General features: G+C 42.0%; 1 protein-coding gene across 2 annotated transcripts; it reads left to right on the top strand.

Moving 5' to 3' along the window:
• Positions 1 to 792: 792 nt before the first annotated feature.
• kdr (kinase insert domain receptor (a type III receptor tyrosine kinase)) lies at positions 793 to 19337 on the top strand. Of its 2 annotated transcripts, XM_072438326.1 has the most exons (30): positions 793 to 1015; positions 1992 to 2085; positions 2553 to 2755; positions 3042 to 3163; positions 3616 to 3781; positions 4397 to 4536; positions 4866 to 5049; positions 5805 to 5925; positions 6001 to 6167; positions 6367 to 6523; positions 8055 to 8175; positions 8269 to 8380; positions 8622 to 8963; positions 9900 to 10046; positions 10119 to 10250; positions 10786 to 10892; positions 11264 to 11399; positions 12959 to 13063; positions 13153 to 13266; positions 13369 to 13457; positions 14135 to 14294; positions 14364 to 14455; positions 16516 to 16638; positions 16719 to 16830; positions 16904 to 17003; positions 17242 to 17347; positions 18142 to 18269; positions 18353 to 18425; positions 18617 to 18702; positions 18785 to 19337. In XM_072438326.1, the coding sequence occupies exons 1-30, from the start codon at positions 922 to 924 to the stop codon at positions 18999 to 19001; spliced, it is 4050 nt and encodes a 1349-aa protein (XP_072294427.1). In that variant the 5' UTR covers positions 793 to 921; the 3' UTR covers positions 19002 to 19337. The 2 variants fall into 2 exon arrangements, with proteins under 2 accessions (XP_072294427.1, XP_072294426.1); XM_072438325.1 differs by having other exon boundaries at positions 14135 to 14455.
• Positions 19338 to 19543: the final 206 nt, after the last annotated feature.

The raw sequence follows: 19543 nt of genomic DNA on the forward strand, positions 1-19543 counted from the left end.
ATTCATAGCATTGTGTCTGATGCTTACTGCCCTCCAGGAAGTGTTAATGTGACAGATAACTGACAGAGAATCCCTGTAGAAGTGACCAGGTCAGGAAACATGTGGACATGAATGTACTGTACCACCCAATGGAATGAAACAATCTTTTCCAGTCCTGGAGAATGTGACGTGTATAAATTACAGTTTGTCAATCACATGAAAATAGACTCAAATCTAACACAGACTGTACAGGGAGAGTAACATTATAAGGCTACAAAACTATTATGTACAGTAAATGGCTCCGACTACGATTATGTTCAGTGCAGCACATGGACAAAAGGCAGGTAAAGGGACTTCGTTGAATTGTAGAGAATTCACATTTTGTGATAAAACCCATTGACTTGGAAACATGTGTAAAATAGACTTTTCTTCTTGTAATAGCTTATAAAACGACAAGGGACTTAACACATTTACAAAACTATCCAATCCTGTAGAGGAAAATATAGTTACCCAATTAAAAAACGATGAGAAAGTAGGCATGTGTGCCCCTTGCATGCACATGGGCCAATCCCTGGATTAGCCAATTAGCATATGTGAAAAAGAACAGTATTTCATCCCAGTATTTGGCAGATTTTGTAAGCTATAAAATTAGATTCAGATAAACAACCTTATTATGTTTGTTCAGCCTAAAACTCTGTATCCATGTTGATGTCTGAGTTTGCAGGTTTGGTCCACTCCAGGCCGGGCCCTATGGCCCCTCCTCTGCACGCACTGTGCCCCTCTCAGCCGGATGGGACAGGGGACACACATCACTGGACACTGCACATGAAGGACCTCTATTGGACCGCTACCAACTTACCAACATCATTCTCGTGATTGATTAAAAACTCATCAGCTGTCAATGGGTTTGCTAAAGAGCGTGTGTCTTTGATAAACACATCCATGTTTTTAATGTATTTGTGGTGTTGGATAATGGCGTCAGCAAAGTTGATTTGTCTGCTGTTTGGAATTATTGCACAAACGAGTAACGTCTCAGGTAAGGAAATCCATGCTTTGTTTCCCGGCCTCAATTGTGAATTTAGGTTACAAATGATCACTATTGTCCTCAGTAGCTTACTTAATTGAACTTGGTCTCATATCCTGCTTTCGGTTGGTTTATTAATTTTATCAATACTGTTGAAAAAAATATAATGTGGACTCTATAACTTTGTGAATGTAAGATGGTCAAGTTCCAAGATCAAATAGTATTCTCATAGGAAATATCCAAAAGGTGCAAGGTAATAAATGTTAAACATTATCATTTCTGTAATATGTACTAGACCAATCATATAGTGATTTGAAACCCAACAATATCATAATTAGGTTAACTAATACAACACAGGCTCGATCCCAATGCTAATTGATTTCCTAAACGTGGATATGATTAATCTGGACATTATTAACCACCACCACCACTCAAAATAAAATCTATACAGTTTTAAAAGGATTTCAAAATGGACACTGATTTATAACAGTTGAGGTCAGGCCAACTTGTTTGGCTCCCTGTACAATGCTTAGGGCCTCTCGGGGAGGAGGTGGAAACAGGAACCCCACCTAAGGCCACACAGTCCTGGGCTATTGAGTCCAGACCGAGGCCTATCTGCCCCGGCTTCCTGTTTTGACACAACTCCGCCATTTTCTACACTGTTGGAAAAATGGTCCTGGTACAAAACAAAAATTCTCAGCCCCATATCTAATCTCTTGGTTTTGTTTTGATCCCGTTCTTATGACTTTACGTCAATTTCGGACTTTCAATTCGATGTTATTTATACATTCAGGGGTTGGACCATTATTCCATCCATCAAAAGAGAACCAAACAAACCAGAACTAACAAAAGATCAAAGCAAAGCCAGCAAAAGTTTTAAGACTGACAAAATATCCATGGGACTATATTTATTTATTTATTATTTTGTGTGTTATTCACCTTATAATTGAGTCTGCTGACTCTCGTATACTCTCGTTGGTTGTTTCAGCTCTCGATCTTCGGTTTATGCCTGATCCACCAACGCTGAACATCTATGGCGTCCACAGAATGAACAAAACCGAAAACCTGGAGCTCATCTGCAGGTACCTTCACTTTTGTGCAATCATATTATTATTTTTCTCTGATCTTTTATAGTTTTATGATAAATTCAATCTTGTATGACACTTATTGGAGTAACACATCACATAAAAGGTTTGGAGATTGTCTGTATTCAGTATTCATTGACAACAAAATGGCAATGTTATAATGACACAGATATCAGATTTGACTAATCTGATTTCACGTTTAGTCATTTTTCCATAAAAAAATATCTCTGGGGTTCTTTAATGATTTTCAGATGCCAATTTTCAGTAATCCATCCTATAAAGTGCTAAAATGTACCTGTAAACGCCTTAGTTCTTCATCTTAAATTCCTTTAGTCAGCTCTTTTTTTTCTTTTACAGCTTTTTGATAGTTTTCATAGACTATGTACTTGATCATTTAGAATATCTATAATTTAGACTTCTTTTAATTGGTGCTGTAATCATCTTTTGGTCGATGTTGTGTTCAGGGGTCGTCAGTACCTGAAGTGGAGGTTTCCTAACATGGGCAGCCGGCTCTCCATCAGTGACTGCAGTGGATCCGGACTCTTCTGCTCCTCTGTGCTCATCACAAACGCCACAGCAAACGAAACAGGCTCCTACCAGTGCTCCTACAAGGACATGAAAGCTGAGGAGGGAAAGACATCTGCATCGCTTTATGTTTTTGTACATGGTTAGTTGAAATATGCTCTGTATTCACCATCAGCCGAAATATCTGTACTTTGTGACAATACAAGTACTCCTGTGTAATCCAATCCTTATCATCCAAATAAATGGAGTAGTAGAAGCCATTGGCCTTTCGATGAAAACCAAAGTGGACTTAAGATAATGCACATTACATTGTCACTAAAATATGAAAAATATATTGTTTTACATTTAACTCCAATTAAGCAAAGTCATTTGTAAAATTGAGTGAGATGCCATGAATTTGTGATGCTGAGGCTGACATACCTTTTCAGATTACAAGACGCCGTTCGTGCCCTCTGAAAAGGACTACGAGGTGGTGTTTATTCATGAAGGAGTGAAAGGGGTCATCCCCTGCAGAGGCTCTGTGGAGAACCTCAATGTTACTCTTCATAGTGTAAGAAAAGATGATATTTTTACTAATTTACACAAGATTTTTACAATTTGTACATACTTTATGAATATGATAGGAAATAGCTATGAATTTGCCTGATTTTTGTAACTATGAGTCCAACCTAATCCATAATGGTATATATGGTATATAAGCGTATATACGTTATATACGCTGTGTTCATTTATTTTATTAACTCTTGGAAATCAGACCTAAGGAAACATTACTACGTCTTTAATTGTTTTCATGACATTAAGAGGAATTCCAGGAATTTAGATACATTGGTTTGTTTGTTTCTAAGACAAAGTATCAGTAGTAGTAGTCAACAAGAGGAATTGGTTATAAAAAAATATGGCATAAACAACTCACTACCAAACCTGCCATCATACTGCTAATACTAACAACTACTCTAGGGGCATTTGCTTGTTCAAAATATTAACTTTTCGTTGTGTCTGAAGCTGACAAACAAGGCGCTTTATCCGGATGAGAAAGACTCGCTGTGGGACGCCCAGAAGGGCTTCACTGTTCCCAGTCATCTCGTCAGCTACGCCGGCGTCGTCTTCTGCCAAACACGCCTCGACAACGAGACCTTTAAATCTCCTTTTTACATTGTGGCAGTTGTAGGTAAGTTCAACATGTATTATTTTACACAAACGTAGCCTTTTTTAATTAGTGATACACTGTCACTGTAATAATAAAACCCTTTGCAAAATCCACATCAGAAAAAGCTAACAAAGCCACAAAATGGACACATATGGACTGTTCAAATAAAGATTTAATTGAGTTATCTTGTGTCAAATTTGAAAGTTCTTGTATTAGCTAAGATATATATATGAATTGTTTAGATCATGGCTGGAAAAAGTACACTCTTAAGTACTATGTTTCACCAAATCACCAAAGCAAGTTCCTATGTTTGTGAATTCTGTTCATCGATAATGGCAATAAACCTTTTTCTGATTCTGATTCAAAATAACACAATATCATTTAGTCAGTATTCAAAACACCCAGCAGGCATTCCAGCGATCCATTTTCAGTATTAAAACTCATATAAAAACATAGATCTCAATCCATGTAGCACCCATTATTGCATACATTGTCACTGCAATGTTGTAGCATAGCAACATGTTTTATTCAACTTTAGTTTGCCTTATGAAACAATAGAAGATGTTGAGTGTGTGGACTCTTGGTGGAACAATGGCTGGTCCTGTGACCACTGTCTCCTCCCTCTTGTTTCCTCAGGATATAAGATCTATAATCTGACCCTGAGTCCAGCCCAGGTCCGGCTGTCTGTGGGTGAGCGCCTGGTCCTGAACTGCTCCGCCAGCACCGAGCTCAACGTGGGCATGGCGTTCAACTGGACCCACTCTGGACACGCTCTGGTCCGTGCCAAAAAATAGGACCTGCTTTACTCTATTGATCCTCTTGTCTTAACTTATTGGCATTCTTCTCTGCACTTGAGACGGGCTTGTTTAAAGAGGGAATGACGGTGTGTTCCCGATGTCGGGAACACACCGACATCGGTCATCATGAAGAAAAAGCACAGAGTTATAGGCAGAGAATGGCTGCCACATGTCTGTCACTCAGTCCCAGGGCATATGTGTGACGATGATATTAATAAATGATGTAACTGGTTGTGAAGCACTTTGGATGCCTTCAGAAGTCTTTTTATAAATCCCTAGTTTGATATATTTCTTCCTTTTTTTGGTAGACGTCTGAAAATGCGTCTAAAGTGATCCACACGACTCCTCACAAGAAGAAGCTGTGGAATTCTCTGGAGCTGTCGAACACTCTGACGGTGGAGAACGTGAGTGTGGAGCACAGCGGGGATTACACCTGCTGGGCCTCTAGCGGCCGCATGGAGAAGATGGCTACTGCGACACTCAAAGTCTACGGTAAGAAAACACATGATCTTCTTCCATAAAGAAAAGGAGTTGGAAAGGCTGAGGAGGCTGATGATTCTGCAGCTCGTGATGGGGAGAAATGAATTTACAATGACACATTATGTTAGTGTCTGATCAATGGAATAGCATAATCTTGTAATATTTATCTTTCTGAAATAAATGTTGACTTATCAATGAAAACTATGACCGTATCAATGAACGTGTGGGCATATAGTAAATGTATGATGTTAGTGCTGTACATGTCCCCACTTGATTTCCATTCTCCCATAGAGAGTAACTGACTGAGTAACGTTGTACCCATTCAGCAAAATATGTATTAATGTGTCAAGTTGGCGTTCCTTTCGCCCGCTCACAGCTGAGGGAAGAAAGCCTTTGTTCACTCCTTTTGCTTGGAGAAAGACTGGAAATTACAGAGTTCCTGTCCGTAAATGCCTTTAAAATGAAGTTGATAGCATTGGAGACGGCAGCAAATATGTGCAAATGTTGTTTCTTTAGTTATTTTAATATTAATGTTTGATTTAACTGTATAAACGTTGCTGCCTCTTGGCCAGGGCTTCCTTGTAAAAGAGGTTTCTAATCTCAATGGGACTCTCCTGGTTAAATAAAGGTTACATAAATAAATAATAAATTCCACACCAAGACGTAAACTAAATAGTGTGATAGGACCAGTTGCTTATAATTACACTTACACTTATTTATCTTGTATTTTGATTCACATGTCAAACCATAAAACACTGTATTTGCAGAGAAACCTTTCATTGACATGAAGGGGCTGTGGACAAGTGTTTGGGAGGTGAACGTTGGTGACAAGACGCCCATTGTTATCCCCGTTAAATACGCTGCCTATCCTGAACCCAACTTTAAATGGTATGACAAAATAGAAGCTTTGTACTTATTTACCCAGAGTAGCCTCTAAAACGACATTTGTGAATCGTTGTTCAGGCTGAAAAATGGACACCCACTGAAGGAAGACTACAGGATCAAACAGAAAAGTGATGCTTTGGTCATCCGTGAAGTCAAAGAGGTGGATGCTGGGAACTACACCATGATCCTGACCAACAAGATTACAAAAGAGGAACAGAGACGGGCCTTTCAGCTCATGGTCAATGGTACACAGTAGGATTTACGCCTTTACATTTTAGTTTCATGTTTGTTGTATACACAACTTAAAAAGTCCATATCGAAGTCTCGATGCCGCCTCAATTATTACACAACAGCCACTTCACTCACTCATCATTCACTCTCTAATATTCATTTACGGTGGGGGTATCCCTTGGTTTTAAGTTGCCTGTTTGAACCGTCCCACAGTGCCTCCTCACATCATTGAGAAGGAGGTGGCCATCGACACAGACGTTTACCCGTTTGGCAGCAGTCCCACTCTTTGGTGCACGGTCCGGGGTGTTCCGACTCCGGCTCAGGTCCAGTGGCAGTGGATGCCCCAGGAAGACTGTCCCGGTGCATTCTCGTAAGTCACTACGTCAGTTGTCTTTTTCAATGTCAAGTCAATGAGTCAGTTGTCACGTTTTTTGTGTATAATATATTGCAATTGGAGTATATTTTAGGGTGTTATTTATTTACAGTTATACAAATTACATCATAGTGACCTTTCACCATTGATTGTCTGAGCAACAATGCCTCATGTATTTTTGGTTCCAGAACATTAGAATCTAACTTGACCAAAAAAACAGTTAAAATCTTCCAGTTCCCTGTACATACACACATAGTCTCATATTATTGTCAATAGCTTGTTGACTTGGGAGAGTAACTGCTTTCGTGATGTTAACCAAAACAATTGAGGAGCTCACAATAGCTAGATTCAGATCAGCGGATGCAGTTCATTCAACGCTCAAAGTCAGTTTTTAGAAACATTGCGTATTCAGAGTGTTTCTGTTGTAAACAAATAAAGTACTACTAGGAATACAGACCTATGGACAAAACTAGAAGTATTCAAGTAAAAGGTCGGAAATAGGGACTCCAACCTTTTAAATATAGTCAATGCCTGTGACTGTTATGAATCCAGCTGTAATTTGAAAAAAGTATAAGCGTGGAAAATTATGTAAAAATGTATATACAGTACATCCGGAAAGTATTTCCACTTTTTCCACCTTTTGTTGTTAGAGCCTTATTCCAAAATGGATTCAATTCATTATTTGCCTCAACATTTTACAAACAATACCCCATAATGACAATGTTAAAGAAGGTTGTTTGAATTCTTGTGCAATCATATTTAAAAAGTGCATTCTACAGAACAGAATATGAGGCTGTGCTTCCAGAAAACTCGGAATGAGTGAAGTCAGTATATTTGGTCAGTGCCTTTAAATGGGAAGTACCGTAATATCAATAAATATATAAAACATGCATTGATCAGATAGATAAGTTATTTGAATTGACATCCAAATCTATAATTTTGTAGTGGCTTATTCACAACCTTTACTAAATACATTTATAACTACTAAAATATAAGAGAAATATACAAAAATGTAATTTCATGAGATCATACAGAATCCTTTATGCAACAGCCAAATGGCGATGACACAACTGGACTGAAATGTACTCACCGCAAACACAGTTGTAGAAATGTTGACACATATTTGGACAAGTGAGACTGAAGACCTGGGCCGGGATCCTTATCTCCTCCCGGCACATCTGAGAACTTCCTCTGTCCTCCAGCCTGTTTCCTGTTGTTACATGGCACTGGAGAAAAAAAAAGCTTTGTCTTGCTAAATCAGTCTCTTTATCAAATATTAGGATTGCTTCAGATACGGGCTGAACGTGGCTCTCACCTTCTTGCAGCAGTGACCGGAATGTACTGTCTGCAGTTTGCATGTTCTCCCTGTGTTTGTGTGTTTCCGCAGAGGACTCCAAAATCATACACTGTAGAACAATCGGCCACAAATACAGTACCATAACCTCCGACTTCTTACTCAATTACCTAGATTTAGATTCCTACTTATGCAGAGTAGCAGAAAGTCACATTTTGTGTTTAATATCTGCAGTTCAAGACTGATGAAGTCTGGAGTCAAACTGGAGTTTTGCAACAGGTGGAGAGATATCAGGAACAACACTGGATACAACAAACTAGAGCAAATTTCCACCAACACTGACCCTGCAAACAAGGTACAATCCTCCTTAAATAACATTGAACTATTTCAATTGTATCTGGCATATACTGTGTGCATTAAAAACAAATAACAATACCACTTGCTCTAGAAAATTATGAGCTCTCTGAAGATAAAGAAAGCAGAGGTGCCTGCGCTGTACAGATGTGTGGCTGCAAACAAAGCAGGAGAAGATTCTCGCATCATCTTCTTCCATGTGACACGTAAGAACAGTGACGTTTTGTTTCGCTGGTTCATCTCTTTATTTCCACTTCTCTTTGTAACACTGAACGGCATAATACACACATATCATTGGAGGTCCCGTGGGCGCAGATCACGGTGCCCCAGGGCCACATTGGGTACAGAGTTTCAGCCCCTGGAAAAGCAATATACAAGACAGGAGCAAAGCTAATTTATGTATTATCTATTTATTGTTAATTTTATAATAATTCTGTCTTTCTGCAGGTGGTCTTGAGTTGAGTGTGTCTCCTCCTGATGAGCTCTTGGAGGAGGACGACGTACTGCTGCGTTGTAAAGCAGATAGACTGATCTACGGGAACTTGGCCTGGTTCAGGGTCCACAACATTTCGGTCTCAGACCCGGTGGCCTCAGCACAGCCCTGTCGCTCCCTGGTCCTGCAGAAGACCCTGTCTCACAACGTCCTGTCTCACACTCGGGACAGCAACATGAGCCTGGAGCTGCTCCTGCCTCAGGCTTCTGCTCAGGACCAGGGGGTTTACGCCTGTCAGGTGCAGAACAACAAGACCGGGGAGAAGACCTGCTTGCTACGACGCATCACACTCAAAGGTATCAATACATGTTTACCAGGAACTTAGGGATGAACAGCGATGTACATAATGGATAGACTTTGGTGCGTATTCCACGACAGGTACAAACGAATACATTTGTTTTAGAAAACTTTATCTAAACCTACAGATTAAAGGAGAGGAGGAGCTAAATCCACCTTAAATGGGCTTTTAATCTTGTTAAAACAGTGCTTCCGCATCATTAGTTTACTCAAAGTTGGCTCTTGATTGGTTCCTACATGTTTGAATAATCCTGTATTGTCCTGTAACTGAGGCTTGAGGACACAGAAAATTCCTGTTTTCACCTACCCCCTGTCCTCGCCCACATCCCTGTTCTTAAAAAGACCAGGGTGATACATGTAGAGTTCTATCATGTCACATAGTCACTTTTCAACAATGAAACATGTAAATGACACTCTGCTGCTTGTTACGATATCATCATCACTTCTGCAGTTTTGAATAGGAACCCAATGGAACCGTTTCTATTTATAAAGGGTTTTAAATCAGTATTGCTGTTTACGAAGAAAATGCAATATTATGGTCAACTCTAAGTACTTGCAAAATCATCATTCATCATTTAAGAGATGATTGATTGCGACACAAAGGTAGCAAAAGCTAGTTTAAAATACTAGTTAGAGATCGCTTCTGTTTATAGTATTTACTACAGCCTCTTGGACAATCATCCCAGTTCAACTTTCTTCACACCTGATTGTGTTTTATTACCATCAGGAAAAGCAAATAAAGTAGCGTTCCCAACAGCAGGGTGAGAAAATGAAAGACACAGGAAATATATGAATCAGAATTTAAATTAGTCATAAACATTGGCCCAGCTTTTTCAGAAACATTTTTGCACCTACTATTCTGACTAAAATGTGTCCACAATTTATTCATAGCTCGTACATAATAGTAATAGCTTGTGTTTTGACATGTGCTCCAGGTCTTGAGCCGGCGAGGATCCTCAATAACTTGACTGACCAGAGGGTTAACGTGAGTACGACCGTCATGTTCATCTGTGACGCCGCTGGGACTCCGAAACCAACTGTGATCTGGACCAAGAACAACCACACTGTTGTAGAGGGATCTGGTGAGGACTGTTTTTGTGTGTGAATTTCAAGACCTTTGGGAAACTCCTTTATTAATGTGTGTTTCGTTTTAGGTGTCATTCTGAGCCAAAATAACAATATTTTGACAATCCAGCGTGTGAAGAAAGAGGACAGCGGTCTGTACACCTGCAATGCCTGTAACAGCAGAGGGTGTGACATCGCACAAGCATTTCTGAGCACTGAAGGTTTGTCCAGTCATGTTGAAACTACTGTCTGTGGCTGCAGAATAGCCGAGACAGTTCATACTGTGATTATATCGGTGTAATTGTGTACAGTTGAGCTAAAAATACTGACAATATTTCAATTCTAACATCAAGGCTTGATAGATGCATTCAGAAATAATTGCACGTTGTATTTTTAATATCAAATTAAAGATAAAGCAACCTTTTCTTTCCGTTTGGGAGGAAGTTTTCACAGTTTGATGCACATCCTCCAGAGAGTTTCTAAATCCTGAACAATGAGGAGACTCTGGGACAAAGGCCTGCCCTCGTCTGTCCCAAACAAACGCATCACGACCAGGGCTACGTGACACAATGCACTGCCAGACACTGATGCTAAAGGCTATCTGTGCTAACCTGGACTGGAACGACCTTTTAACCTCTGTGTTAGCTTACCTGTAGCTGAACGTTTAATATCCAACTAATCTCCTTTTCTGGATGTGGCTAAAACTATGAATCATTGCTGAATGCATTTAAAAAAATATATACATTTATATTTCAGGTGTGGAGGAGAAGACCAACGTGGAGCTGATCGTTCCTATTGGTTCGGTGGTCATCGCCATGTTCTTTTGGTTACTAATCGTCTTCGTCATTCGCGGCAGAAAACGCGTAAGCATTTCCTCACTGTGCCATACTTCTCCTTCCTTGGACTTTCCCTCCAGTTAATAATGAGTTAAAACAACAGCCAAAACACAACAGCATATTTGAGCGTGGGAAGACTTGATTGAAAGTGACTGGTTTGGCTGGAGTACGTCAAGTCTTTTGTGACCCAGAACAACGAGGCTCTGTTCTCTCACAAGTCATTTACCATTAGGCAACTGGGCCTCTTTCATTGGAGGGGCACCAAAACACTCAAATCATTCCACAATATAATGAAATCAGGCAAAACTAATGTCGCACTTACACTGTTACACTGTACATACATTATTTATTGCAATTTTAATCATGCTTTTTGATTTACTTTGATGTGTTGTGTTTAGTCCACTGGTGGAGATCTGAAAACAGGTTATCTCTCTATGATCCTGGATGCAGAGGACATGCCCATGGACGAGCAGTGTGAAAGACTCACGTATGATGCCAGCAAGTGGGAGTTTCCTCGAGAAAGACTCAAATTAGGTAAATTACTCACAGTATTTTAATCCAAGCCACATTGAGCTGTGTGATACCTGAAATGTTTGTATTGATCACTGCTGATCAATACTGTACCATGATATTGATACCGATATCTGCTCTCCTTGACTCTCACCACCGGCTGCAGTGCACAGTTTGGGACAGGCACTTTTGTGTTATAGTCTGAAAGTTATCTTCAGTTTAATGTTTAATCCCTGTAAGCGTGTATTCCATTAAATCCATTCGAGCACTGGACAGCGGCGCATCAGCGGCTCAGGAAGCAAATAATGAATACAAAACCAAATTAGTATGTAATGCCAAGACTCATTTTTTACCAATTTATCAATCTGCACAGCCCTGATATTTACATAGAACTTGTATTATTATTATTTTTAATGTCTCTAGGTAATAATGATGATTTATTATTGCATTGTGCTTAGACACTGGTGCCCTAACAGTATTCCATTGAATACTAGCGTGATGTAACATTTTACTGTGTGTCTGTGTGTGTGTGTGTGTGTCTGTGTGTGTCTGTGTGTGTCTGTGTGTGTCTGTGTGTGTGTGACTGTGTGTGTGTGTGTCTGTGTGTGTCTGTGTGTGACTGTGTGTGTCTGTGTGTGTCTGTGTGTGTCTGTGTGTGTCTGTGTGTGTGTGACTGTGTGTGTGTGTCTGTGTGTGTCTGTGTGTGTCTGTGTGTGTCTGTGTGTGACTGTGTGTGTCTGTGTGTGTCTGTGTGTGTCTGTGTGTGTCTGTGTGTGTGTGTGACTGTGTGTGTCTGTGTGTGTCTGTGTGTGTGTGACTGTGTGTGTCTGTGTGTGTGTGTCTGTGTGTGTCTGTGTGTGTCTGTGTGTGTCTGTGTGTGTGTGTGTGTGACTGTGTGTGTGTGTGTGTGTGTGACTGTGTGTGTCTGTGTGTGTCTGTGTGTGTCTGTGTGTGTGTGTGTGTGACTGTGTGTGTGTGTGTCTGTGTGTCTGTGTGTGACTGTGTGTGTCTGTGTGTGTCTGTGTGTGTCTGTGTGTGTGTGTCTGTGTGTGTCTGTGTGTGTGTGTCTGTGTGTGACTGTGTGTGTCTGTGTGTGTCTGTGTGTGACTGTGTGTGTCTGTGTGTGTGTGTCTGTGTGTGTCTGTGTGTGTCTGTGTGTGTCTGTGTGTGTGTGTGTGTGACTGTGTGTGTGTGTGTCTGTATGTGTCTGTGTGTGACTGTGTGTGTCTGTGTGTGTCTGTGTGTGTCTGTGTGTGTGTGTCTGTGTGTGTGTGTGTGTGTGTGTGTCTGTGTGTGTGTGTCTGTGTGTGTGTGTCTGTGTGTGTGTGTGTGTCTGTGTGTGTGTGACTGTGTGTGTGTGTCTGTGTGTGTCTGTGTGTGTGTGATTGTGTGTGTCTGTGTGTCTGTGTGTGTGTGACTGTGTGTGTCTGTGTGTGTGTGTCTGTGTGTGTGTGACTGTGTGTGTCTGTGTGTGTGTGTCTGTGTGTGTGTGTGTGTGTGTGTGTGTGTGTGACTGTGTGTGTCTGTGTGTGTCTGTGTGTGTGTGTGACTGTGTGTGTCTGTGTGTCTGTGTGTGTCCTCAGGAGAACCTCTGGGACGAGGTGCGTTCGGTCAGGTCGTTGAAGCAGCCGCCTTTGGGATCGAAAAGGCAACAACCTGCACAACTGTTGCAGTGAAGATGCTCAAAGGTTTGTGTTTCACTCATAGACATTTCACACAACACTAAATATCACTTTTTATCACACAGGTTTTTTAAATTGTCATCTCTAATCAACAGAGGGCGCCACTGGGAGTGAGTATCGAGCTCTGATGTCTGAACTGAAGATCCTCATTCACATTGGACACCATCTGAATGTGGTGAACCTGCTTGGGGCCTGCACTAAACCTGGAGGTGAGTCATGTAGACACTATCGTATAAAGTCTTTTTGTAGGAACAATGACTCTCATCTCAAAGAGTCTTTGTCTGTACCTGTCTGATGGTTCTGTTGCACAGGGCCTCTGATGGTGATTGTGGAGTACTGTAAACATGGAAATATCTCCAGTTATCTGAAGAGTAAGAGAGGAGAGTACAGCCCCTACAGAGTAAGTAACTCACTATTCATAGTATGAACTGTTTACTAAAGGCCGGCTTGTCACAAACAGCGGTGTTTCTTCTGCTCACCAGTGGTGTAGGAGTTTAATGTGTTGCACATTTGTTACCGTCTTTGTTACGTTTCTTGCGTTCGCCTCTGGCCATGACCACTTTCTCTCCCCACTTTAGGACACACTTCACCTGTCCAATACAGCTACTGGGCCAGAAAATATATATATATATATATATATATATATATATATATATATATATATATATATATATATATATATATATATATATATATATATATATATATATATATATATATATATATATATATATATATAGTTACTCTACTGGAAGTTCCAGAATATGTTTATTGTCTGAAATGTTGTCTGTTTTACTGTAATGTAGCACCCAAACTAGTTCATCAAGTTTATTTTTTATTATCCGGGTTATTACTCTTTACTTTATTAATTTTTAGCATATATGATGCATCTAATAGTTTTTTAGTAATGGTACACTTACTACTTACTTACTTACTTTGGCTTCTTTACACACCTCAAATCCAGGCAGAGTTGGCTCTTTGCTGATATTTTAATTAAATGTGACTTGTTTGTTACTTCCTGGTCGTTTAAACACTGTGTACAGATATTTAAATACACATATATATGCTGGTCCACAGAGGAAGCGTGTGGACAGCCAGCGTTGGGCTCGTTCAGAGGAGGACATGACCGAAGGAGACCTAGGTTTGGGGAAGATCGCTCAGTTAGACATCTGCACTGGAACCGCCGTGTGCAACGCAGGAGACCGGGCCTCCAACAACACCATGAACTCTCCTGAGGGTATGTTTTGTTTTGTCTTGATACAAAGACGACTTTTATCCATCCCAACAATGCCTCATGTAACCACAGAGAGCTCAGATGATGACCACCTGACCATGGAGGATCTGATAAGATACAGTTTCCAAGTGGCCAAAGGCATGGAGTTTCTGTCCTCACGAAAGGTATGGGCCTCTTTATTCCAAGGACGATAACAAAGTTTGATGTAAAATACATTACTGCAGAAAAAGCTTGATAATCCCTTCAAACCCTTAACTTAATTCACTTAACTGTATCCTAAATAAAACATAATCTGCAATAAATATACATTACTGTTAAATATAATTTCAATATCTGTAATAAGTCATAGATGTATGTTCATTATAGTCATACGACCAGAACCAGAAGAAGCTGCCGGATCCAGATGGGCCTGTGTGTCCATCAGAGTTCACTCAGGGGTCACGCTGGGAGACACTGCAGCAGCACGGTCCACACGCTGGACAAAGCACGGTCCACACGCTGGGCAGGGCACGGTCCACACGCTGGGCAGGGCACGGTCCACACGCTGGGCAGGGCACGGTCCACATGCTGGGCAGGGCACGGTCCACACGCTGGACAAAGCACGGTCCACACGCTGGGCAGGGCACGGTCCACACGCTGGGCAGGGCACGGTCCACACGCTGGGCAGGGCACGGTCCACATGCTGGGCAGGGCACGGTCCACACGCTGGACAAAGCACGGTCCACACGCTGGGCAGGGCACGGTCCACACGCTGGGCAGGGCACGGTCCACACGCTGGGCAGGGCACGGTCCACACGCTGGGCAGGGCACGGTCCACACGCTGGGCAGGGCACGGTCCACACGCTGGGCAGGGCACGGTCCACACGCTGAACAAAGCACGGTCCACACGCTGGGCAGGGCACGGTCCACACGCTGGGCAGGGCACGGTCCACACGCTGGGCAGGGCACGGTCCACACGCTGGGCAGGGCACGGTCCACACGCTGGGCAGGGCACGGTCCACACGCTGAACAAAGCACGGTCCACACGCTGGGCAGAGCACGGTCCACACGCTGGGCAGAGCACGGTCCACACGCTGGGCAGGGCACGGTCCACACGCTGGGCAGGGCACGGTCCACACGCTGGGAAGGGCACGGTCCACACGCTGGGCAGGGCACGGTCCACACGCTGGACAAAGCACGGTCCACACGCTGGGCAGGGCACGGTCCACACGCTGGGCAGGGCACGGTCCACACGCTGGACAAAGCACGGTCCACACGCTGGACAAAGCACGGTCCACACGCTGGGCAGGGCACGGTCCGGACCACACGCTGGGCAGGGCACGGTCCACACGCTGGGCAGGGCACGGTCCACATGCTGGGCAGCAGCTCTGCCACGGTCACTCTCTAAGGCTAAAGAAGCACTGGATCAGGTTCAGTGCTCTGAGGAACTCCTCAGATAAAAAGGGCTGTTCCACTGGTTCTCCAGTGAGGCTGGTCTGATGAGACTGTCTAGACTTGAAAAGTTGCAAAAAGGGCCTTTGATTGAGTTTGCATGATGCAGTTTTAATCAATTAAATTACAAATGTAATAAATTTCATTATTAAATCAATGAACGACTGAATGACATTTCTACAACACTGATAAAAGAAATAGCATTGGACGTTCTGTTTTCTTCAGAAACTTTTCTTTTTTAAAGAATTATCCACAGTTGGCCAACTGGAGTTAAAAAAGTTCAAGAAATTGCACACATTGGGTGTCGAGTATTGGTAGTTGTGACACTTATTAAGAGCGACAAACCGGTAATTTAATAATAATCATTTACATCAACATTTTATTTAGATGTTACACAATCAGCTTAACCTTAAAATTTAGAATCACACTTTAAAAATGAATGAACTTAAATGCTCATTAATGCTTTTCAAAATCCCCTGGGAGCCGCATCAGTTGGAGGAACAGAACCACAGGTTGCAGACCCCTAAACACACAACACAAGCCTCAGGTGGTTTTGTTCTGCAACAAACCAATATGTTCCTACATTACTTACAGTCATTGCAGAATAGTCAAAGTTCTTTCTAATTGTTTCATTTTGATACACTAATTTGTATACTGATGTATGCATATACTTTTAATGTACTAATGCACTACTGTAAATAACTCATGCTCATTTTGTTGTTGAAATGTCTTCAGTTAGAACTGTTGAATTAATTCCTTCAGAGATTGAAGAACTATTGTATGTTTGCTTTAGTGCATCCATCGAGATCTTGCAGCCCGAAACATTCTGCTCTCAGAGAACAACGTGGTGAAGATCTGTGACTTTGGCCTGGCTCGAGATGTCTACAAAGACCCAGACTATGTTCGCAAGGGGGACGTAAGTTCAATGAAAGTCAACTCAACATGATCCGTTCAAACTGTAAAATCTGCATCTAAAATGTGCATCTTTGACTTCAGGCACGTCTACCTCTGAAGTGGATGGCCCCCGAGACCATATTTGACCGCGTTTACACCACGCAAAGTGATGTCTGGTCATTTGGAGTTCTTCTCTGGGAGATCTTTTCCCTGGGTACGACTATCCATCACAGTTTTGTACCAATTCAACACAGAATAGCAAATAACATATGTATCATGCCTTTTAGGAGCGTCGCCTTATCCCGGAGTGTGCATCGATGAGTCCTTCTGTAGAAGACTTAAAGAGGGCACAAGGATGAGACCTCCAGAGTATGCGACGACAGAAATGTGAGAAGCAAAGCAACATTTGGACACACAACGACACGCTTTGCAACACATATAAATCATCCATCACAGTGCGGCTAAAATCTGGCTCAAATTGTTTCCAACATTTTTCCTCCTTCCTCCAAAACCCTTTTTACATCAATTCTGATTCCTCACCCATGAAGAAGATAACCAGTTTTTCACATATTCATTGTCATTATGCTCTATGCACAGTTTATATCTTGGCAGTATATCTCTGCAGATACCAGACCATGTTGGACTGCTGGCTGGACTGCCCCAGAGATCGGCCCACATTTGCTGAGCTGGTGGAGCATTTGGGAAATCTGCTTCAAGCCAGTGCACATCAGGTCAGTCGACATAATAACATCGTAAACTTCACGAGACCTCATGATCTGCCAGTCGCTCTCTTTCAGTGCGTTATTGTCGCCTGCACTTTGAAAGACACATGTTCACACCCATTGGCTGAGCGCTGCCAAGTCATTGTGGAGAATTCAAATGAAGTTCAAGCTGTAACCGTTCTATTGACTTTACAAGAACATTGTGTTGAGAAATAAGAGGCTTAGAAATAATCAAGTCTGTCAGAACTGACTTTATAATGTCATGTTATTTAGGATTCTATTATATCAGGTAAATGACAGCATAGTTTAGTTTTAATAGGGCTGGGCCAAAATGGCAGATACATTCAATTTATTTTTTCTTTCAATGTTTATTTACTGACCTAACCTAATACTGATGTGCAATTCCGTCATATGTGCAATTACTGTCGTGATCACATGCAATGGTATTTATGTATTTATTTATTTATTTATTTGTCTATGGGAGTTTTTATTTATAGGAGATCTTCTACTGAAAGTGTTTTTCAGACTTCCTATAAGTGATCTGTTCTTCTGTATCTACCTCTGTATCTTCCTGCGTTGCACCAATGAAATTTCCCCATGTGGGACAGTAAAGGATTATACTATCTTATCTTATCTTATTTCCAAACCATTCGTTTTCCCTGACAGACGATTGGCTGTAGACATCTTGATCAAAAAGCCTGAGGCACTTCATCCTCACATCGATTGAAATTTGCTCACGCAGCTTTAGTACGACTTGCTCTATTTCTCTTTCACTGGTTTGGTCTTCTCTGTGGTCACTGCAGGATGGGAAAGACTACATTCCAGTGACAGAGAGCTGTCCCGTGACCTCTGACCCCAGGAGCCTGTACAGGTCACCTCAGAGCGGGGAGGCACTGGCCACACACCACTACGACCACCCTCTGTCTATAGGGTCAGTGCATATGTGCAAAGTCGTTGTGTTTCTGGCGCTATACGTGAGTTCCGTCTGGTGATTTGACTGTCCCGTGTGTGCAGCGTGTCCCAGGAGAGTGAGAGGTGCGTCCCGAAGACGTTTGAGGACATCCCGGTGGAGCACAGCAGTGTCATGGTACATTGTTCAGCCAATGATAACACAGTAGGCCACAGCAACATACAGTATTGCAAAAATATTCAACTCCTAGTCCTTTGTTTTTCCATTTAACTAGAAATGTAATAACTCACTGTAAATTTAAACAGAAATGATGGATGAATTGAATAAGTTACGAGACATTTGATGTAGGCATAAATGACCTATTACAGGAAGGACATTTAGACTGCAGCTTGGTCTTCTCACCTGAGGAAGTGAAAAGTCTGGATCCTCAGCTTCGCAGCACACCAAACCTCAGGTCTGTCCCTCATATCACAATAACATGACATTCTACACGTTATTCTAAATGTTTTAACTCCCGAATTGCTTTGCGTCTCCAGTCATCTGCTGCGCTGTAAGAGTAAAGAATCCCTGGGCTCTGAATCGTCCAATCAGACGAGTGGGTATCAGTCGGGTTACCACTCTGACGACGCCGAGATGCCCATCTACGCCAACGAGGAGGTCATCCTGAAACACCAGAAAATGAAGAAGCCTCCGCGTCCCAGAGCGATGGAGAAATACCAGCCAGAAATCCGCTACAGCACCCCGCCCGTCTGACCTATGACCCCGCTCGTGTACATACTGTATGTTTATGTGTGGAGACGTCACAGGTTGTGGGATTTTCACTCTGATACTTCAAACGTTCAGTGTTATGCCTTTTTGGTCCTTTTTGGAAGATTTGTTAGAAAATGTCCTCAACGGTTTGCTGTGTTCTAATGCATGAGTGTTTTCTGTTTTGTTTTCTTAGTTTCTCTATTTTGGATTCCCTGTTTTATTGAAAATTGTGTATTTCAGTGAACTAAGGTCAAAGGACACATGAATCTATTCAGTTAAATTAAATAGAGAAACAATTATCATTTGAATTTATGATAAGCACCAACTTTTGTATTAAAACACTATGAGATCTTGCTCCTGAGGGACTCGTGAATGTCGAATGAGGAGTTGAAGCTCTTTGGACGCCTGAGGAATGTGATCATGTTTACACAGAGTGTTGGGTCTGTGGAGCACCCTCTTCCTGACGCACAGCCCACCCTCTTCCTGACGCACAGCCCACCCTCTTCCTGACGCACAGCCCACCCTCTTCCTGACGCACAGCCCAC

This window comes from Eucyclogobius newberryi, unplaced genomic scaffold (assembly GCF_026437365.1).
Source record: "Eucyclogobius newberryi isolate DKJ021-1_F unplaced genomic scaffold, fEucNew1.0.hap1 SCAF_9, whole genome shotgun sequence".
NCBI lineage: Eukaryota > Metazoa > Chordata > Actinopteri > Gobiiformes > Gobiidae > Eucyclogobius > Eucyclogobius newberryi.

Excerpts from the sequence above, each read along its gene's own strand:
- kdr (XM_072438325.1), top strand. The coding sequence starts at position 922 with ATGTTTTTAATGTATTTGTGGTGTTGGATAATGGCGTCAGCAAAGTTG. Across the intron at positions 10,893-11,263 it reads TCATTCGCGGCAGAAAACGC|TCCACTGGTGGAGATCTGAA; the intron begins GTAAGCATTTCC and ends TGTTGTGTTTAG. Across the intron at positions 14,456-16,515 it reads AGTTTCTGTCCTCACGAAAG|TGCATCCATCGAGATCTTGC; the intron begins GTATGGGCCTCT and ends TGTTTGCTTTAG.